Source organism: Solanum verrucosum, unplaced genomic scaffold, assembly GCF_900185275.1.
Source record: "Solanum verrucosum unplaced genomic scaffold, falcon-dt-bn FXZP01000218.1, whole genome shotgun sequence".
In the NCBI taxonomy this organism is placed as follows: domain Eukaryota; kingdom Viridiplantae; phylum Streptophyta; class Magnoliopsida; order Solanales; family Solanaceae; genus Solanum; species Solanum verrucosum.
Window position 1 is genome coordinate 2053030 of NW_026020464.1, and position 18103 is coordinate 2071132.

The window sequence follows — 18103 nt, forward strand, 5'->3', positions numbered from 1 at the left end:
CTTGTTACCTATTGGACTCTTCTTACTTATAGGACTCTTTTTTATGTTTAGAAGTGTAATTACGTAGGTTTCTCTAAGTTGTTATTTTATTCTCAACCTGGTATGTAATACTTCTTCTCTTTCTTTTTAATCGTCAATATTATAAAGTCCAAACTATTGTAAATGGTATTAATAATTGCTCTGTCAGCCCGTTTTCATAATGTAAAATTAGCTTTTATTGGTCTCATTGTAAATGAAAAATATGGTTATTATTATGGAATTTCACAAATTTACGAGTGAAACTCCATGATAATACCCGTGAAATCCAAAACTTGATGAAAATTGTTATTTTCCAATTATAGAGATATTTGTTTTTGATATTTTAGTTGAGCCAAGAGTATATCGAAAACCGTCTTAGGGCATTCCTAACACTCCCTTGTTATGTTTTGGAATATGTGCAGTGGTTGACACCTCCGTGGTTCTGCCAATCCCAAAACTTGTTTAGAGATAATATTTGCATTATGTAGGAAAAATATGCTGCCCATGCTTCAAGCTGAAAGGTGAGCCTTGTTAAGTTTGTCTCCATTCCATGCTAACTCCTGTTTACTTATTCTAGTCTGATCTCGTTTTAATGTATTCTTTTTTTTGCTTATTTAGATTTGTTAAAGAGTGGAAGCAGTATCTTGAAGAATGTAGTTCCCGGCTGGAAAGTTACATCTCTGGGAAATGGATCTCCCAGCTCCAATCTTCCTTCCTTTTCACATACATAGGCGGCCAACGGTTTATCCTCACATAGTGTTCTCTTATTTTCCCATCTGCAAGCAAGACTCATGACCACCCCATATCTTGTCATCTGGTTCTGCAGTCTGACCAGTGAAGAACAAAAGGTTAAACATAATGAACAAGAAATAAAGTAAGATATTATGCATTCTTACCAACCACTTGCAAAGCTACACAAAGTGGCCGATCCCTCAAACAATTTAGGACGTTTTAACTTCAATCGGACAGATTCAAGTGTTCTCAAGCACGTACAAACTCTACCTACTCAATTTGGTGCGGCCTGCAGCCATGCATGATTTCTATGGGTGGATAATGCCTATTCATGGACTTCAAATTGGTAAGTAAATCCAAGTTAAACTTGGAAAAGTAGAAATATGAAATGGAACTCCCACACATGATCATACAAATCCTCCTTTCTTATTCGCTTCTAAGACATATAATATATGAAAAAGTAACGTCAGACAAATCAAAAGAAAAAGGTAACATATATTGTATGTGCAAGTGCTAATTATAACTAAAGACTGAAACCTAGGATTTCCACATTTTTAATCCCAAAGCTCAACCTAATTTCTCAACCCCTAGAAAGTCTACTTTCCTTTTAGGCTGATTGTTGGCGAGGAGGGGGTTCAAACTCCCAACATTGTGGTGGTTCATAACCGTTAATCTTCTAAGCTTTCAGAAGTAGATGGACTCACATCAAGTGTTTTAGTAGAGATTGAAACCTGGGATGTCGTTCAACCTAAATTTTCAAATCCCAAAAGAAGTATCTTTTAGGCTGGTTATTGATGAGAAGGGGTTCAAACTTCCAACACCATGGTTCATAGACACTAATCTTCTATCTTCTAAGCTTTCAGAAGGCCATATTCCACAATCGAAATTTCTTATGGAGTCGTCGAGTGTGTTGGCATAGTTTTCCTCTTACGTGACTTCCACAGATTTCCTTGAAACACTAACTGTTTACTACTCTTTAATTCCACCACTTAATCTGCAGTTTGTTTGTAAGTCATTTCCTTTCTAACTCTGCTTTTTAGCTTTAAGTCTAAGACTCTATACCTATATTGGGTGGTCATTGGTCTTCGTTAATGGTATCCAGATCAACTTGCATGCACCTTGACTATGGTTCATGTCAGTGGAGTAGTTCATACTTTCCTTTGGATTTCTTTCCTCATTGGAATAAAATTGTATCTGCAAAATCTGTGCAACACGTTTAAGATGTTACAGGATTTTCTTTAACGCTATTAGCATTCTCCCGCATACGAGTTGGGATTTACTATGCAAGTTCATGTTCTCTATTAGTTGGTTCAGATCATTTTACTGAATAGACCTCCTTGTCTCCAATATTTCAATCATCATCTATCTTTTTTTTTTCCAATTACATTATGAAAGTGGCTTTTCCTAAAGATTGTTTTCCACATTACTATCACTTTGAATTTTTCCACTTCTTTTAGTAGTATTGTAATGTTAATTTACATAATCTCTTGGAGCTTATATGGTATATATGTGCCATGCCAGAGGCAAATGGCCTGTGGTGAAAACTGAGGCAAATTACCTCAACTAACACGAAAAAAAATGATTTTTTTTCCTCAAACCAAACTAAAAAGGTTGATGAAGGTGACTAAATTCCCTAATATCCTTGTACACGATTACAACTTTTTTTGATAAGCCAACCTAAAGAGACTTTAAAGATGCCCAATTGCAAGGCGATGAATATGGATGATTCAAAATCACCAAACACAACTCAAGATCATTGTTCTACATATTTGATTTTTGATATTTTACTTGAGCCAAGAGTCAATCGAAATAGTCTTTCTACTCAAGGTAAGGGTAAGATGCGTACACACTATTCTCCCCAGAACCCACTTGGGAATTACACTGGATATGTAACATCATCTCTACGTGATCAACCACCAGTAAGGACTACTTCTTGATTAAATGAATTCTTAATACGTAAGTAAGAACCAAGTACTATGCAAACTTTCACACTCGAAAAACTTACTAAGTGTCAAGAAAACAGGTTTCTTACATTTTAGTTCAAACATGGCTCAGGTTCGTTTTTACAAACTTTTTTTTTTCCCTTTTAAGAGTTTAATTCACTGAGTACAACATGTAGTAATTAAGTCGAATTAATTCATGAACACTGCGAAGCTAAGCCCCAAGCACTCATGAACAGTTGTAGAAAGTAGCAACAATTAAAACTTGGAAGACTAATTAGTATCAACAATACAAAAGGCCTGGTAGTCTTTCCATTCACAGCCTTACAATTATTCAAACAAACATTTCCATAGTTTGGCTTCAAAGCACATATACTACTACTGCAAAAGTAGTAGAGACTTAGTGAAGTTGAAACAAAGGTCCAGTCCCATCATTTTTAGATGCTCCAGTAGGTACAAAGGTCAGCACACTCTGCATAAGTTTTTTCACTACACCGTGCATAATATAAATATGATTTTTCAGTTTATGGTTCGACACTCTGCATAAGTTTCTTCCAATTATATGCTAAGATTCATTTAAGAAAAACTTTCCATATGTTATAGCAAAAAAATAAATAAATCAAATCACAAAAATATTGCTAAAAAAATGCAAAGTGCATCCCCTAACAAGGAACATACTAATGTCAAAACAAACAATATTTCAACTTGATTGGAGGGAGCAATAACCATGAGTTGAGGACCAAGCTTCTCCTCAGCAACGTTTTGCTAACTGCTTTCTTCTCTCATATGTTACTCCTGTCCTGTGGTAAATCATAATCAACGGAGAACAGTCACCATCGATGCAAATGTAAGCAGAAAATTAGATGAACAAGGGCAAAGCAAAAAGAGGAATAACACCAGGGAGAGAATTGATTGATGCAAATGGTTTTCAAAAACTAGAGTTTATCTTAATTTACACTTGTATAGTACAGTACACCATGCGATGCAAGTCTCTTGTGAGAAACTCCATATCAATCAACATAAAATTAAACAATGTTGCATTACTTGGACATATCCTAGACAGAAAGGACGTTGAATATACTAGCTAGTACAAATATTTTTCTTGACAAGTTAGTGAACACAAATCAAAATAAATGGACATTTTATTATCTACAGATAAATACATTATTGCACAAACTATCAACAGCATAACACAAATACCCCCTAAATTTTTACTCCAACAACATAAACTGCGTCAAAAATATGTTATATATGTCACTGCTCATGGGGCTATCAAAAAGTTGTGTACCACTGTAACTTCATAAATACATCAAAATGAATACAAAAATCCACTTTGAGTTTACTTACTGAAACTGTGTCAACTATTTCAGCTTTGCCAGTACAAATTAAAGATATTCACTTTTTGAATGTATGTACGGAATACAAGATCGAGTTCCGTTTTTTTCTCTTTTTAAATGTATGTACGGAAAACAAGATCAAGTTTTGTTTTCACTTATTGAACTTGATCATCGTGCACACAGAGTCCAGGAAAGGAAAAGGGCCAAACACCAAAGGAGTGTTATGCATGCAGCTTAACCAGACCCAAGCATCACCTCGAAACAACATACATTCAGTTTTCTTTACTTTATGAATATATGTACTGAAAACAATATCAAGTTCAGTTTTTTCCTACTACAGAGAATAGTTAAAATGTTGAGTAAGTTGGCAAAGCTCTATAGAAAAAAAGATAAACGTGTCTTGGCTACATTTCCAAAAAGGTCCTCCAAGATAATTAGATTGCAAAATATTTCCTCTATTATCATTGTTTTGAAATTACACATTAATATCACCATAAGCAAAAATACCATGCACCAAACACACCTCACTCTAAATGGGCAGTTAACTAACCTCATCGTAAATACATAAGGCCGACAACAAAGATATTACAATAACACCAAGTAAGGTAATGAGAAGAGCCATAGAAGTACCGTTGGTCCGTATTCTGGATGGGTTGGTCCTCCATCACATCATCAGTCAGCAAGGCAACCGCTCCAACTCCTTTTTACCATGCACAGGTACTTCAGGAGCAGAATACGTCACATATCTATAGAAACACAATACAACACACAAGCTCAAACCCAAACCTCTAACTAACAATCCTCCCTTGAGAAAGTAAGCGAGAACCAGCATTACTAATCCCAACAATACATCTTTCCCTCCAATATCATACGCTGAGCGCATGAAGTGCGCAATGGTGTAGAAATATGTCGTGAAGCCTAGTATTAGACAGAAATACCCATAATTGAACTCCAAAAGGTGATGAAAGGCTGCTGCAATTATCATAGGAATGACCTCGAGCTTAAATTTGGCTTTGGCACCAATTAAACGGAAAGGCATGTCACGATACCAATAAAAAATAGATGTCAGCAGAGACAGATGAGTAAAAAGTCCCAAAATCATGAGAATCATGTCGAGAATCGCCAACCAGTCGTTACCACTTGGATCACCCATTAATATCAGTATGCCCATGATTATGGAGCACAGGGGAATGCTACTAAAGAAATACCACGACCACATATCCTTACCCACAATGGAACCATCTGAGAAAAAAGGAATGGAAGTTACAAAAAAACACACAGCATTGAGCACACCAAGACAATGACTAAAAACTGTTAGAAATTTTGGTATTTTCTCTGTGTTAAAACTAATAAAAGGATAATGTGGTTGGCTAGAATTAGCCATCGGGGGCCGTCTAGCTGCATATATCATCAAACAAGAAAGAGATACATCTACAAAAGGACAAGAAGTATATCGTTGTCCATTACACAATTTAGCATTAGATAGAAATACTCATAATTGAACTCGAAAAGGCTGGATGCTGCAATAATAATTATGATAGGAATGAAATTGGCCTTGGCAGCAATTAAACGGAATTAATAAAACAAGTTCAAAGGAAATGATCAACTTACGAGAATGTTCAACCCAGGGCATGATCCACCTAAAATTCTTTACAGATCTAACCACGGTCTTCAAGTTTTCAGAGGAAAGCGTCCATGTGCGGAGGAGGAACAGGCTACGGAGAGAGACAACTTCATCACCCATGAGTAGCAGTATATCTCTGTTAATTAATGTGGAGCCTAGCCGCTAATTAGTAGTAGTAACTTACATCTATCAAACCAGTTGTAGTAATAAACAAACAATTTCATCAAGCACAAATTGCAAAACAAGATTGACAATACAAAAATCAAGGTTGTTAAAATCTATCTATATATAATAGGAGAGGAAATAGTGTTACATGTCAGCACCGCATAATTTCTAAATATATTAAATAATAAATACAACAATTTAATTTATAGATATGTTAAATAAAAAATTAAAACAGTTTTAAGCATTCATGTACGTTTGAAGTGGTCTCTTTTTAAATAATAATAAAAAAATTAAATATATTTGTTCCTAATAAAATGCAAATCTAACTACTGAAATAACTACAAAGTCACGCATTTACTTTATTTTTTAAAAATAGAAGAGATAAAATTGTCAGCATGACAAAGAAAAATCACCAAAATTATAACCAGAAAAAAAAACAGAATCAATAAAATTATAACAATAAATAAGAAATAATTTCTTAGTCATTATCCATGTCCTACAAATTAGCAACAACAGAATATAAATTGTTTAGCATTATCCTTAATGGTAGTATATCAGTTCATACCAAATGATTTTTATTTCATTCAATAATCAATCATTAGCAACCAATGGATCTATCACTTCACTTCGTTAAATAAACGATTAAAATTTGTTTCAGTTACGGCAGCAAATTTAATTTTTACAAACTCTCACTCTAATATATCTATATGCATGTGTTTTTCCCAGCAATGCCATCTCCTGGCAAATTTAATTAGTAAGATTTCTCCCTTTTTGTGTGTATATATGAATTTATTTATAACATTCTATGATAATTTTTTTCTTAATTCTTAATTTCTTTTTGAAAATTTAATCTTAGTTATGTGAATTAAATATAATTGATAAATAGAGTTTATGCCTTTTTATGAATTTTATTTATTAGTCTAGATTTTTTTAACGCATTAATATGATGTCAATTCTGGCGCTTCAGGATATTGTTGAAATTCGTTGTCTTACTATTTCAATTCAATGGCTATGGCATTTTAATATCAAACCAGGGATAGATCAATTAATGATGATATTTGCTTTGAAAAAAATAGAGACTTGATAATTATAATAAGAAATAAAATATATTTTGTGTTATCGGAGAACTAATGGGCCATCAAAATGAAATAATATTTTATAAATTTATGATAGTCATCTGCAATTAAATTTTATTTATAGTTTTTAAAGGTTTTTATCACTAATTGTATGAGTAATATGACCATGAGTTGAGGACGACCAAGCTTCTCCTCAGCAACGTTTTGCTAACTGCTTTCTCCTCTCATATGTTACTTGAGCTCTCTTGTTCTCAAGATCCTATGATAAATCATAAACAACGGAGAACAGTCATAAATACATACGTGAAATCATAAAGTCCAACAACAAAGAACATACGTGAAATCATAAAGTCCAACAACAAAGATATTACAGTAACACCAAGTAAGGTAATGAGAAGAGTCATAGAAGTACCGTTGGTCGTATTCTGGATGGGTTGGTCCTCCATCACATCATCAGTCAGCAAGGCAACCGCTCCAACTCCTTTTTACCATGCACAGGTACTTCAGGAGCAGAATACGTCACATATCTATAGAAACACAATACAACACACAAGCTCAAACCCAAACCTCTAACTAACAATCCTCCCTTGAGAAAGTAAGCGAGAACCAGCATTACTAATCCCAACAATACATCTTTCCCTCCAATATCATACGCTGAGCGCATGAAGTGCGCAATGGTATAGAAATATGTCGTGATGCCTAGTATTAGACAGAAATACCCATAATTGAACTCCAAAAGGTGATGAAAGGCTGCTGCAATTATCATAGGAATGACCTCGAGCTTAAATTTTGCCTTGGCACCAATTAAACGGAAAGGCATGTCACGATACCAATAAATAATAGATGCCAGCAGAGCCGGATGAGTAACCATGCCCCCCAAAAACATGAGAATCATGTCGGGAATCAGCAACCAATTGTTAATAGTTGGATCACCGAGTAATATCATTATGCCTATGATTATGGAGATCGGGGGAATGCTACCAAACATATACCACAACGTCATATCCATACCCACAATGAGACCACCTCCACCTGAGAAAAAAGGAATGGAAGTTACAACAAAAACACAGCATTGAGCACACCAAGACAATGACTAAAAATTGTCGTCTCCAAAGAAATTTTGGTATTTTCTCTGCGCATACATGTTAAAACTAATAAAAGGACAATGTGGTTGGCTAGAATTAGCCATCGGGGGCCGTCTAGCTGCATATATCATCAAACAAGAAAGAAATTTGTTTCAAGAGGAAAAACTTATAATATTGTTTTGGCTATCATGGATGTAGTTAAAAAAATCTGCACCAAAATAAATTTCATAAACTGTACCTGCACAAGTATAAGTTTGAGGATTGAGCATGCATCCAAAAAACACTTGAATATTTTAAGTCAAAAAATGTTACTATTGATGAACTTGTGTAGCCTAAAAGTTTTGGGGAATCAAAGAAAATGGTATAGAGAGAGAGAGAGGATGTTAAGAAAGGGTTCCTACACCTTTGCTTTCATTATGAACATGTTTTCTGATACAAAAGCCCTAACCAAATGAGAAAAAGGAAGAGAGCAAACACGATACTATAAAATTAGTCCTCTTTCACATCATCAGCAAGGCATGCAACTACTTTTTACGAAACACAATTCTCCCTACGTGTGTTTCCTCCAAAATCATAGGATTAGAAATATGTGGTGAAGCCTAGCATTAGATAGAAATACCCATAATTGAACTCGAAAAGGCTGCTACAATTATTATGATAGGAATGAAATTGGCCTTGGCAGCAATTAATACCAATAAATCAAACAAGTTCAAAGGAAATGATCAACTTACGAAAACGTCTAGGATCCCAGGGCATGATCCACCTAAAATTCTTGACAGATGTAACCACCGCCTTCAACTTTTCAGAGGAAAGCGTCCATGTGCGGAGGAACAGAGAGACAACTTCATCACCCGTCGAGTCCCGGCTAGCTGCATATATTGTCAAACAACAAAGAGACAAGTAGTATATCTCTGTATAAGAGATCCGACAAAATTAGTAGTGGTAGCATACATCTTCCCACTAATCAGAGATCAAACTGTATGTAAGCTAAGTAGTAATAAACAAACAATTTCATACACCTTGACGTCAACTATATAAAATATGTAAGTAAAGTTTTACAATCTTGTATACATTCTCATATGTCTAAGTCTTGGTAAGTAAAGTTTTGCAGTAATGTAGGTAATAGAAGCCAAGTAATTCAAAGATGAACCTAATGCAATAATTATCATAAAATTGGCCTTGGCAGCAATTAAAAGGAATAAAACAAGTTCAAAGGAACTGATCAACTTACGAGGATGTTCAGGATCCCAGGGCATGATCCACCTAAAATTCTTGACAGATGTAACCACCGCCTTCAAGTTTTCAGAGGAAAGCGTCCATGTGCGGAGGAACAGGCTACGGAGAGAGACAACTTCATCACCCATCGAGGCCCGACTAGTTGCATATATCGTCAAACAACAAACAGATAAAAGCACAAGTAGTATATCTCTGTTAATGTGCTACAAAATTAGTAGTGGTAACTTACATCTATCTTCCCACTATCAAACTGTATGTAAGCTATAGTAGTAATAAACAAACAATTTGATCAAGCACAAATTGCAAAAAAAGATTGACAATACAAAAATCAAAGTTGTTAAAATTAGGGTAGAAAATTTTACCAAGTTTGGATTTTGTTTTTGTTGAAAAACACTTGTTATAGGAGAAGGAAGTGCGTGCATCTAAGACTCTTGTTACCTATTGGACTCTTCTTACTTATAGGACTCTTTTTTATGTTTAGAAGTGTAATTACGTAGGTTTCTCTAAGTTGTTATTTTATTCTTAACCTTGTATGTAATACTTCATTCTCTTTCTTTTTAGTCGTCAATATTATAAAGGCAAATTACAAAAATTACATATTTTTAAGGCAAAATTACAATTTATCCCTTAAAAGTTTATAATTACAAAAATTTCTCATTTTCGCGCATCAGATTAGTGTATCAACGCTTATACTATTGTATCTCGCGCATCAGATTAATGTATCAGCGCTTATATATTGTATCTCGCGCATCAGATTAATGTATCAGCGCTTATATTATTGTATCTCGCGCATGTATCAGCACTTATATAACTCTGATACATTAATCTGATGCGCAAGATACAATAATATAAGTGCTGATACATTAATCTGATGCGCGAGATACAATAATATAAGCATTGATACACTAATCTGATGAACGAAAGTGAGGGATTTTGGAGATTTGTAAAACTTATAGGGGATAATGGTAATAAGTAAACTAAAAGGTGGATTTCTGTAATTTTTCCATATTATAAAGTCCAAACTATTGTAAATGGTATTAATAGTTAAAAATTACTTCCTACATTTTTATATGCTAAATGATTGCAATAAAAAAAACGTTTTTAGGTAGATGTTTATTAAATGGTGAATTATTAGTATAATATAATGAATGTATTCATTGAAAAGAAAATGTTTTCACCTCTTATCATTTTGAAAGTTAAAGAGTCACATGTGTTGAGTGAATATTTTGAGTCTTTCTTATCTGCATATTTTCTTAAAACTGTCAATTATCAAATTTAATTGATAATAAACTATCACATCTTCTCATCAATGACATATTTATCCATAATGAAATGGTAAATCAACAATATATATAGCTATCAACGTTAACACATATTTAAATGGAAGCTACATATTTACGTTCAAGTTATTAGCCATCTGTGATTTTGTTGGAAGTTTGCTAACTACTCATCAAAGTTCAAAATTTATAATTGATTGCTCAAATAGAATAAATTTTAATCATTAAAAGGAATTTTAATCATTTAAATGGATCTATAAAAAATCACAGGGGACACACGTGCAACACGTGTCCAAAAACTAGTTCTCATATTTAAGTTAGAACCAAGTATTAGGCAAACTTTCACACTATATATGTTGTTGTTTGTTATTGTTGTTATTAGGGGTGTTCACGGTTTGGATAAAAACCGATCCAAATCGAAAAACTGAACCAAATTGATAAAATAAAATCTATTTTATTTGGGTTTGGTTTTAGATTTTTGAAAATCGGTAGTATTTGGTTTGGTAATGATTTTATTCAAAAAAACCGAAGAAATAACCGAACCAAACCGATGAATTATATACATATATTTATATTAATATACATACTTAATATATCCTTTTTATAAACAATTTTATAGATCTTATATATATTTTCATTAAAATTTCTTTATAATTTACTTATTGAAAGCAAAAATGCCCAAGATGAAAACATTTATCTTATTGATTTCATGTATATGAGTGTCTATGACAATCTTTGTGGGACTGAAAATATTATTGTTTCTTCCTTTTAGGTCAATATAGTGAATTTTAAAGTTTTATTGATAGTAAATTTAGTGATCGAAAGTTTAGTAATTTAAGTCATTCAAACTATTTTTCGTTTTGAATGGATTGTTGTCACTTTTTTCACATTTTGAATGAATTGTTTCTTTTGTTTTTGTGTATAGTTAATAACCGAATAACCGAACCAAACCAAACCGAAATCGATAACCACCAAACCGATAAATGTATATTATATTTGGTTTGGTTTGGTTTTGATTATTTTAAAACCGATTAAGTTGGTTTGATTTTGATTTTAACCAATAACCGATCCAAACCGACCCGTGAACACCCCTAGTTGTTATACACCAAATCTCATTATTATAGCAACATTTATCTGAAAATTTCATAACGGCTATAATGAAGTGTTGACTTGTTGTTATCGATCAATCTCATCCAGTCATTATAAACAAAAAAACGCAGAAGCATTGTTTAATATTTTATTAATATTTATCATATAATTAAACTTTGTCTTATAATTATTAATTCCAATCATGTTTTTTAACATAAGCTGGAGGAGAATTATGACCTGCAAAATAAAATCAATCACCTTGTACCATCCAAAAACAAGAATTTTTTACCAAAGTAAGTCATTATTTAAATCAATTCACCAAAATAATATGTTTTTTTGAAAATTTACAAAACTAGTATAAACGTATTCCTGAGTAACGTTTTAGGCTATATTTTATTAAAAAAAATACAGACGCATAAAATATATGGGCTGACGGCATTAAATAAAGAAGCATTATTGATGGTAACATTTTAAGCATAAAACGTTACTGTCAAATACGTTTTATGATTCGTTACTCGGAGGCACGTTTTATAGCTAAAACGTTACTCGCAATAACATTTTCTTTAAAATTTAGACATAGACTTTTAGTTTTCTTAGTACGTTTCTTGTTAATGTATCGGTTACTTTTTAACTGTTCACGAATTTTAGTTGTGTTAATATCCTTTCAATTAGTTGTTGTAAGCTAACTTCAATCCAAGATACCAACAATGCACGACGTTTATTTTTTCCATTCTTGTCCCTTTTGAATAAGCTATGTTTGTGAGCATAACCATGTTCTATTGGATTTTTCTTGTGAAAATCAAGTGAACAAAAAAGGATAAAACAAATAAATAAAAGTGATGATTTTTCTTTCAATTTTCCGCCAAGTGTTTGATAAATTATAGTGATAAATTACCACCTCAAAGTAATACCCTAGCGAGAGAAACTTACTCTCGAGTTAGAAAACCAACATTATACATGTAGAGAATACTAAGAAAAAGGAGAGTAAAGAACCAATAGGCAAATGAATATCGAAAATCATCGAGAATCCTAATAATTAGGATCTAAAGTAGTGGAATTTATTTTGCTCTAAAAAAAATAAAAAATTGTTAATGTTAATATAACTATTTAAAGAAAAATATTTTTACAAAACAATAATAATTAATAATTAATTCTCAATGTGAAACCAGGGGCGGCTCAAACCCATTGGTGGCCTAAAGCCAAAATCAAACTAGAGGCCTGAAAAAAATTAAAAAATTATAAATGTTTTTATTTTAAGTCTATTTTTCTAGCTTTTTTAAGATGCAAAGTTGTTAATAATTTTATGTAGTCAATCTCTTTTAATAATTATTTTTCAATCGATAATATAGTCAAACCACTTAATCTTTCTTGAGACATTGTTGATCTTAAATAAGATTTTATTATTTTAAATTTTAAAAAACTTCTTTCTGCTGAGGCGACTGTTAGAGGAATTGTTAACATTATTCTATAAGCAATGTAAGCATTTGGAAAAGAATCAAGTTTTTTTATTTGATTGAGTATCTCAATTAGAGTATTGTCTTCTACTTTTATGATTTTCCTTAACACTTTTAATTCAGAAAATAAGTCTAAACCGTCAATATCGGAGTGAGTATTATGTTTTAAGGAACATTCAAGATTAAGACAATATTTTTTTAAATTCTCATCGTCTAATGATCTCAATTTTTTCCCACTAATTAGAAAACCAAAAATACTTTCATATACTTCAAATTGTTCAAATCTATTTTGAAGTGAAAATATGGCTTGGTTTACTATGTATAAGAAGTTATCAACTCTAAATGATTCTTCAAGAGATCTTGTGATTTCATATCAACATTCTCATCAAAATATTTTTTTTATAAATTACACGCTTCTTACGAAATTCAAGTTCTATATTCATCTCTAATGCAATTTTCTTAGCCGAAATCATAGCTTTGAATAAGACAGATGTAAGATTAGAAAAGAGAAAGTGAGAAGAAATACAAGAGAGGAAGAGGGGAGGATAGAATATATAAAAATCAAATTAGAAAAGTATAAGGTAAAAAAAGAAGATAACTTGTACATTACAAAAAGATACACAACTTTTTATTGAAAAGGTAAAAAGTAATTGTCATATTTATCACTTCATTAATACCGTTATAGTTTGAATTAATTACGGCTTGCAACTAAATTTTAGATGTAATTACACCGCTTAAACATATACAAATTACAAATTATACAAATACATTAATCGTTCTCCATTCTCTGCCCTCTCTCGCTAGCCTCTCTCTTCCCTCTCCCAATCTCGCTCGTCGCATATACAAATATATATATATATATATATATATATTAATTACATATATAGAATTATACAGATATACATATACAGTTCGTCTCTCTCCACTCTCTGCCCTCTCTCGCTCGTCTCTCTCCTTTCTCTCCTAATCTCGCTCGCTAGATATACAAATATATATGTATACAAGTTACATATATACAATTATTTGACAAATATACATATACAATCCGACAAATATACATATACAATTCATATCTTTCCACTCTCTGCCCTCTCTCGCTCGTCTCGCTGCTCCCTCTAACATGCAGATACGAATCATAATTAACAAACTATAGCTATGGAGCATAATTAAGTTATTTTTGAATGGCTATATATGAAAATTTTCCTGGAAAAATTGTTCTTAAATATTACCTAAAATAAATATTAATATACAAAAGCGAATTAATTTATTCAATCAGTTTATATGATATTCTTCAGGTTTTAGGACATTCTATAGTGTTAGATATTATTTACTTGATGTTTGTGCTAATTATCGTGTAGTTGGCGAATTCTTTGAATCATAAGAATAACAAAATCAATAGATACTATGTTTAGAATATTTCACCACAAGCATACTGAAGGTGCGATCTTAAAACTATAAAGTTTGATTTGAAACAAATAAGAAGATAGACTTGAAAAAGTTTAAAAAGAGTATAAAAAGAGTTTTTTATCGTTCTATTTTTCGCATGAAACTCTATTTGTCTTCATTTCATTTAACGTATTATATTCCGTCACGATCTATAAATTAGTAGGGTCAATGATACTAATGTGAAGAATCATAGAGACCCAAGTCCAAAATCTTGGAGTTAAAACCCTTTGAATCTTCAAGGTCGTAGAACAAAGTCTCCAAAACCCTCTAAAAACTCTAAGTCTAATATGAATTGTCTGATAATAAAACTTGATACTAAAGTAAAAACTTCAACTAGTATTTATAGTTTTCAGACAGTGTTCTGCGAAGGATCGCTCGGCACGTTAGTTGGGATCGCCGATGCACTCGGCGATCCGCCTTTTGGTTTGTTTCATCACTTTTTAGCTTTTGCCTTCAGCATCCTTGCGTCATGGATCATTAGGCGGTATAGTACTGCGTCGCGAAACTACTCGGCGATGCGCCGACTACTCCATTTCACCACCGATTTGATCATTTCCTTCAGGGATTAGCACACTGGAACAAAAGGAGAGGATAAGACCTTTTGGCGACTCACCGAACAGGTTCAACGATTCTCAGATCGTTATTTCTTCATTCTTTCAGCTGCTTTTGTTCCTTTTTGCTAAGTAGTATCCATGCTTTCCCTCAAACTCCAAATACCTGAAACCTAAGGGTTTTCGTCATATATTGAGACAAAATATGCATTTGAGGACACTAATTCTATCAAAACATAGCCCTAAATGAGTCCAACTTGTGGAATCATCAACACCCCCAACTTAAACTTTTACTTGTCCTCAAGCAAACTTAAGTTCAGTCGTTCAAAAAGGGTGTCTCCAACAGTGCTATACAATATTCAATCATAAATGCGCACAACAAGACTCAATTTACTTATGCAAAGATCAATTATGCACTCAAAGATTCAAGTTGTGACTCACCAATATCAAAGAATCTCATGCTCACAATACTTGCTTCAAATGCACGTTCAAGCTCAACTAAAGTGTTCAAGTGCCCTCACACAAAGAATGATTCCATGTTCACACAATGGTTCATACTTTAAAAGCTTCGGAAACAAATGCAACGCTCACACTCACAAAGATAAATACAATGCATGTTTTTACCAATAGGTTTTCCCATATTTTCCAATCAACATTTGTTTCGGCTTACTCAAGATCAAAAAGGTCTTTTCAACGCTTGTAATGGGGCTGAGTGCAAATGTATGGTCGTTTAGGCTCAGTGACTTTCATCCTCATGAACTGTGGTGCTCACAACACTTTCTTTCCTATTCCCTCATCATTCTTTTTAATGCTCATAAGTCATCCTATTATTCACTTTCCACAGATTGTTTGGAAACCCCATTTCTTTTATACTTTATTCCACAACTTTCTTTTTCATTCTTTTTCTCTTTCTCTTTTTATATGGAAGGGTTCCATTTTTCTCAACACCATAAGTTAAATGAGACTTTCCTTGCACTTCTTGACTGTCCCTTTTCATTTCACCACACCCCCAACTTAGGCTTTGGCCTAAGTTGGCTATTCAATCAACCACAAATCAAGAGATCACGGGTAATGGATAAAGAAGGGTCATGTTTTCATCAAGTTTCTTCCAAAGAAAGGTAAGACTCAAGGGGGATTAAAAAGAGGTTCACACACGCTCACAAGGTAAGCCACAAAGAGTTATATGTCAAATTGGCTCACACTCTTTAAAGTTGCCTAAGATCATATCAAGAGATAGTCATACTTAGTTGCCGGACCAACAGGGCAAATTCTAGGATCTATCATGCATGTTTCAAAGTAAGTTCATCACACTAGGGATTGACACTACAGTCAAACAAGACTCCACACTTTCGTTAGTGTGCAATGATCATCACAAGAGACTCAATTCGATACTAGGCTAGTCAAAACGAGATGCAAAGAGTTCACATATTATCTATGCAACTTCATTTGGCCTCATCGTAGCCGCACACTCATGTTCGTTCGATTATAAGCACTATTCAAGTTATCGATATTGATCGGGACCGAGACTCAAATTTTACAAAAAAACAGCCACAATCAACACACAAGAGGTGGCAAAAAAATTTAAATTTTTCGGAAGGATCAAAATCGTTTTGCAATTAGAAACACTAAAAACACGGAGCCATAAGCTCAAATATCCACAAAAAGCAGTATATAAACACAATAATAGATCACAACCCAATATATAGTCAAAATAAATATACACAAAAGTAAAGTGGGCCTCACCCCACCACAAACAAAAAACGTTTGTCCTCAAATGCGAATGAAAGTATCCATAAGTAAAAATAAGTCAGACAGAGAGGGAGGTAAAGAAAGGCCATGTCTACACAATCACTCCATTTGTCGGGGCCTCAGTGCCCGGTGTAGTGCTCTAAATATGGGCATCAATGCCCGAAGTAGCCTCAGAAGGTATAGCAGTGCTAGATCCACTAGGAGCTGATGTGGACATCTAGTAGGCAATGTCTAGATCACCGACTGCATAAACGTCTCCCCAAGCTCTGGCAAATCTCCAAATATTCTCTCTTCTCGGCTCTCTATCATCTCCTCCTCATGTGCTACTATCATCTTCTCGTCAGTCTCTACATCCGACTCCTCATCTGTACCCCTCTGCACATCTCCGGTGGTAGTCGGAGGAATCCCTGAGGTATCAGGACCATCCTCGTCATCTACATCCCGCATCAATGAAGTGAAGTCGGTAGACTTTAAATAGTTTACGTCCTTCCTCAAATCTGCTACTTCCGTTTTCAAAGCCTGAACCTCGGATGTATCCCCATGTCTGCTCTCACAAGCAGTGGCTCTAGTAGCCAGTTCATCAACAGAGGCCCTAAGAGGGGTCAGTGCAACCAAGATAGCACTGCCAATCATCCTTGGGATGGATCTCTCCAATCGAGTCGCTCTCACATCAGCTGAATAGGCTAGCTGTCCCATCTTCAAGGTCATGGCCTGAGTAATCCTAGCAGGCTGGGAAGAGGATGAAACACCTGGGACCTATGAAGAAGAGGAAGGAGTGTGTACCTGAAGGCTCAGAGGCAGGAGTAGACGAAGGTGCCTCAGTTGGTAACGAGTCAACATCGACCTCTGAGGAAGTATCTGTTGGAGCTGCTCTCCTCATGTCAATCTCATCTCGCGTGTATTCGACCTCAATACGCCGAATGCCAATGGAGAAAGACGGGGTGACCTCAATATCCCTCATAGTGTCCCGGGGTACCCCAGCATGCGTCACAACTCAGTGATCAAGACCGGGAATAACAAAGAAGTCTTCTTCTGCCTGGCCCTCATAACCATCTCTAGTGAAATCAACAGCCCCAGATTGATGCTCCTCCTGGCCATGATAGAACCAGGGCATGTTGTCTTAGGATGGAGCAAAATGGACTCGTTCTAGGATGGCATAACGATGCTGCTGATAAAGTCAAACCAGAACCTGGCAGCAATGTTCAGGTCCCTCTTCTCAATAGGAGCTCCTACCTCGATCCACCTCGGGGTGGTGTCAGAAATCAGAGGAGCCAACCACCCCTTTAAATCATCTATGGACTGAACAATAGGCAATCCCTCGTAA

General features: G+C 34.2%; 1 protein-coding gene across 1 annotated transcript in view; it reads right to left on the reverse strand.

Annotated features, from left to right (window-relative positions):
* Nucleotides 1-1812: 1812 nt before the first annotated feature.
* LOC125808712 (flocculation protein FLO11-like) overlaps nucleotides 1813-18103 on the reverse strand; it is a 119056-nt gene continuing 102765 nt past the window's right edge. The window contains exon 6 of the mRNA XM_049488366.1: nucleotides 1813-1843. Within this exon, the coding sequence (XP_049344323.1) occupies nucleotides 1813-1843 (31 nt within the window). The remainder of the gene's footprint in view (nucleotides 1844-18103) is intronic.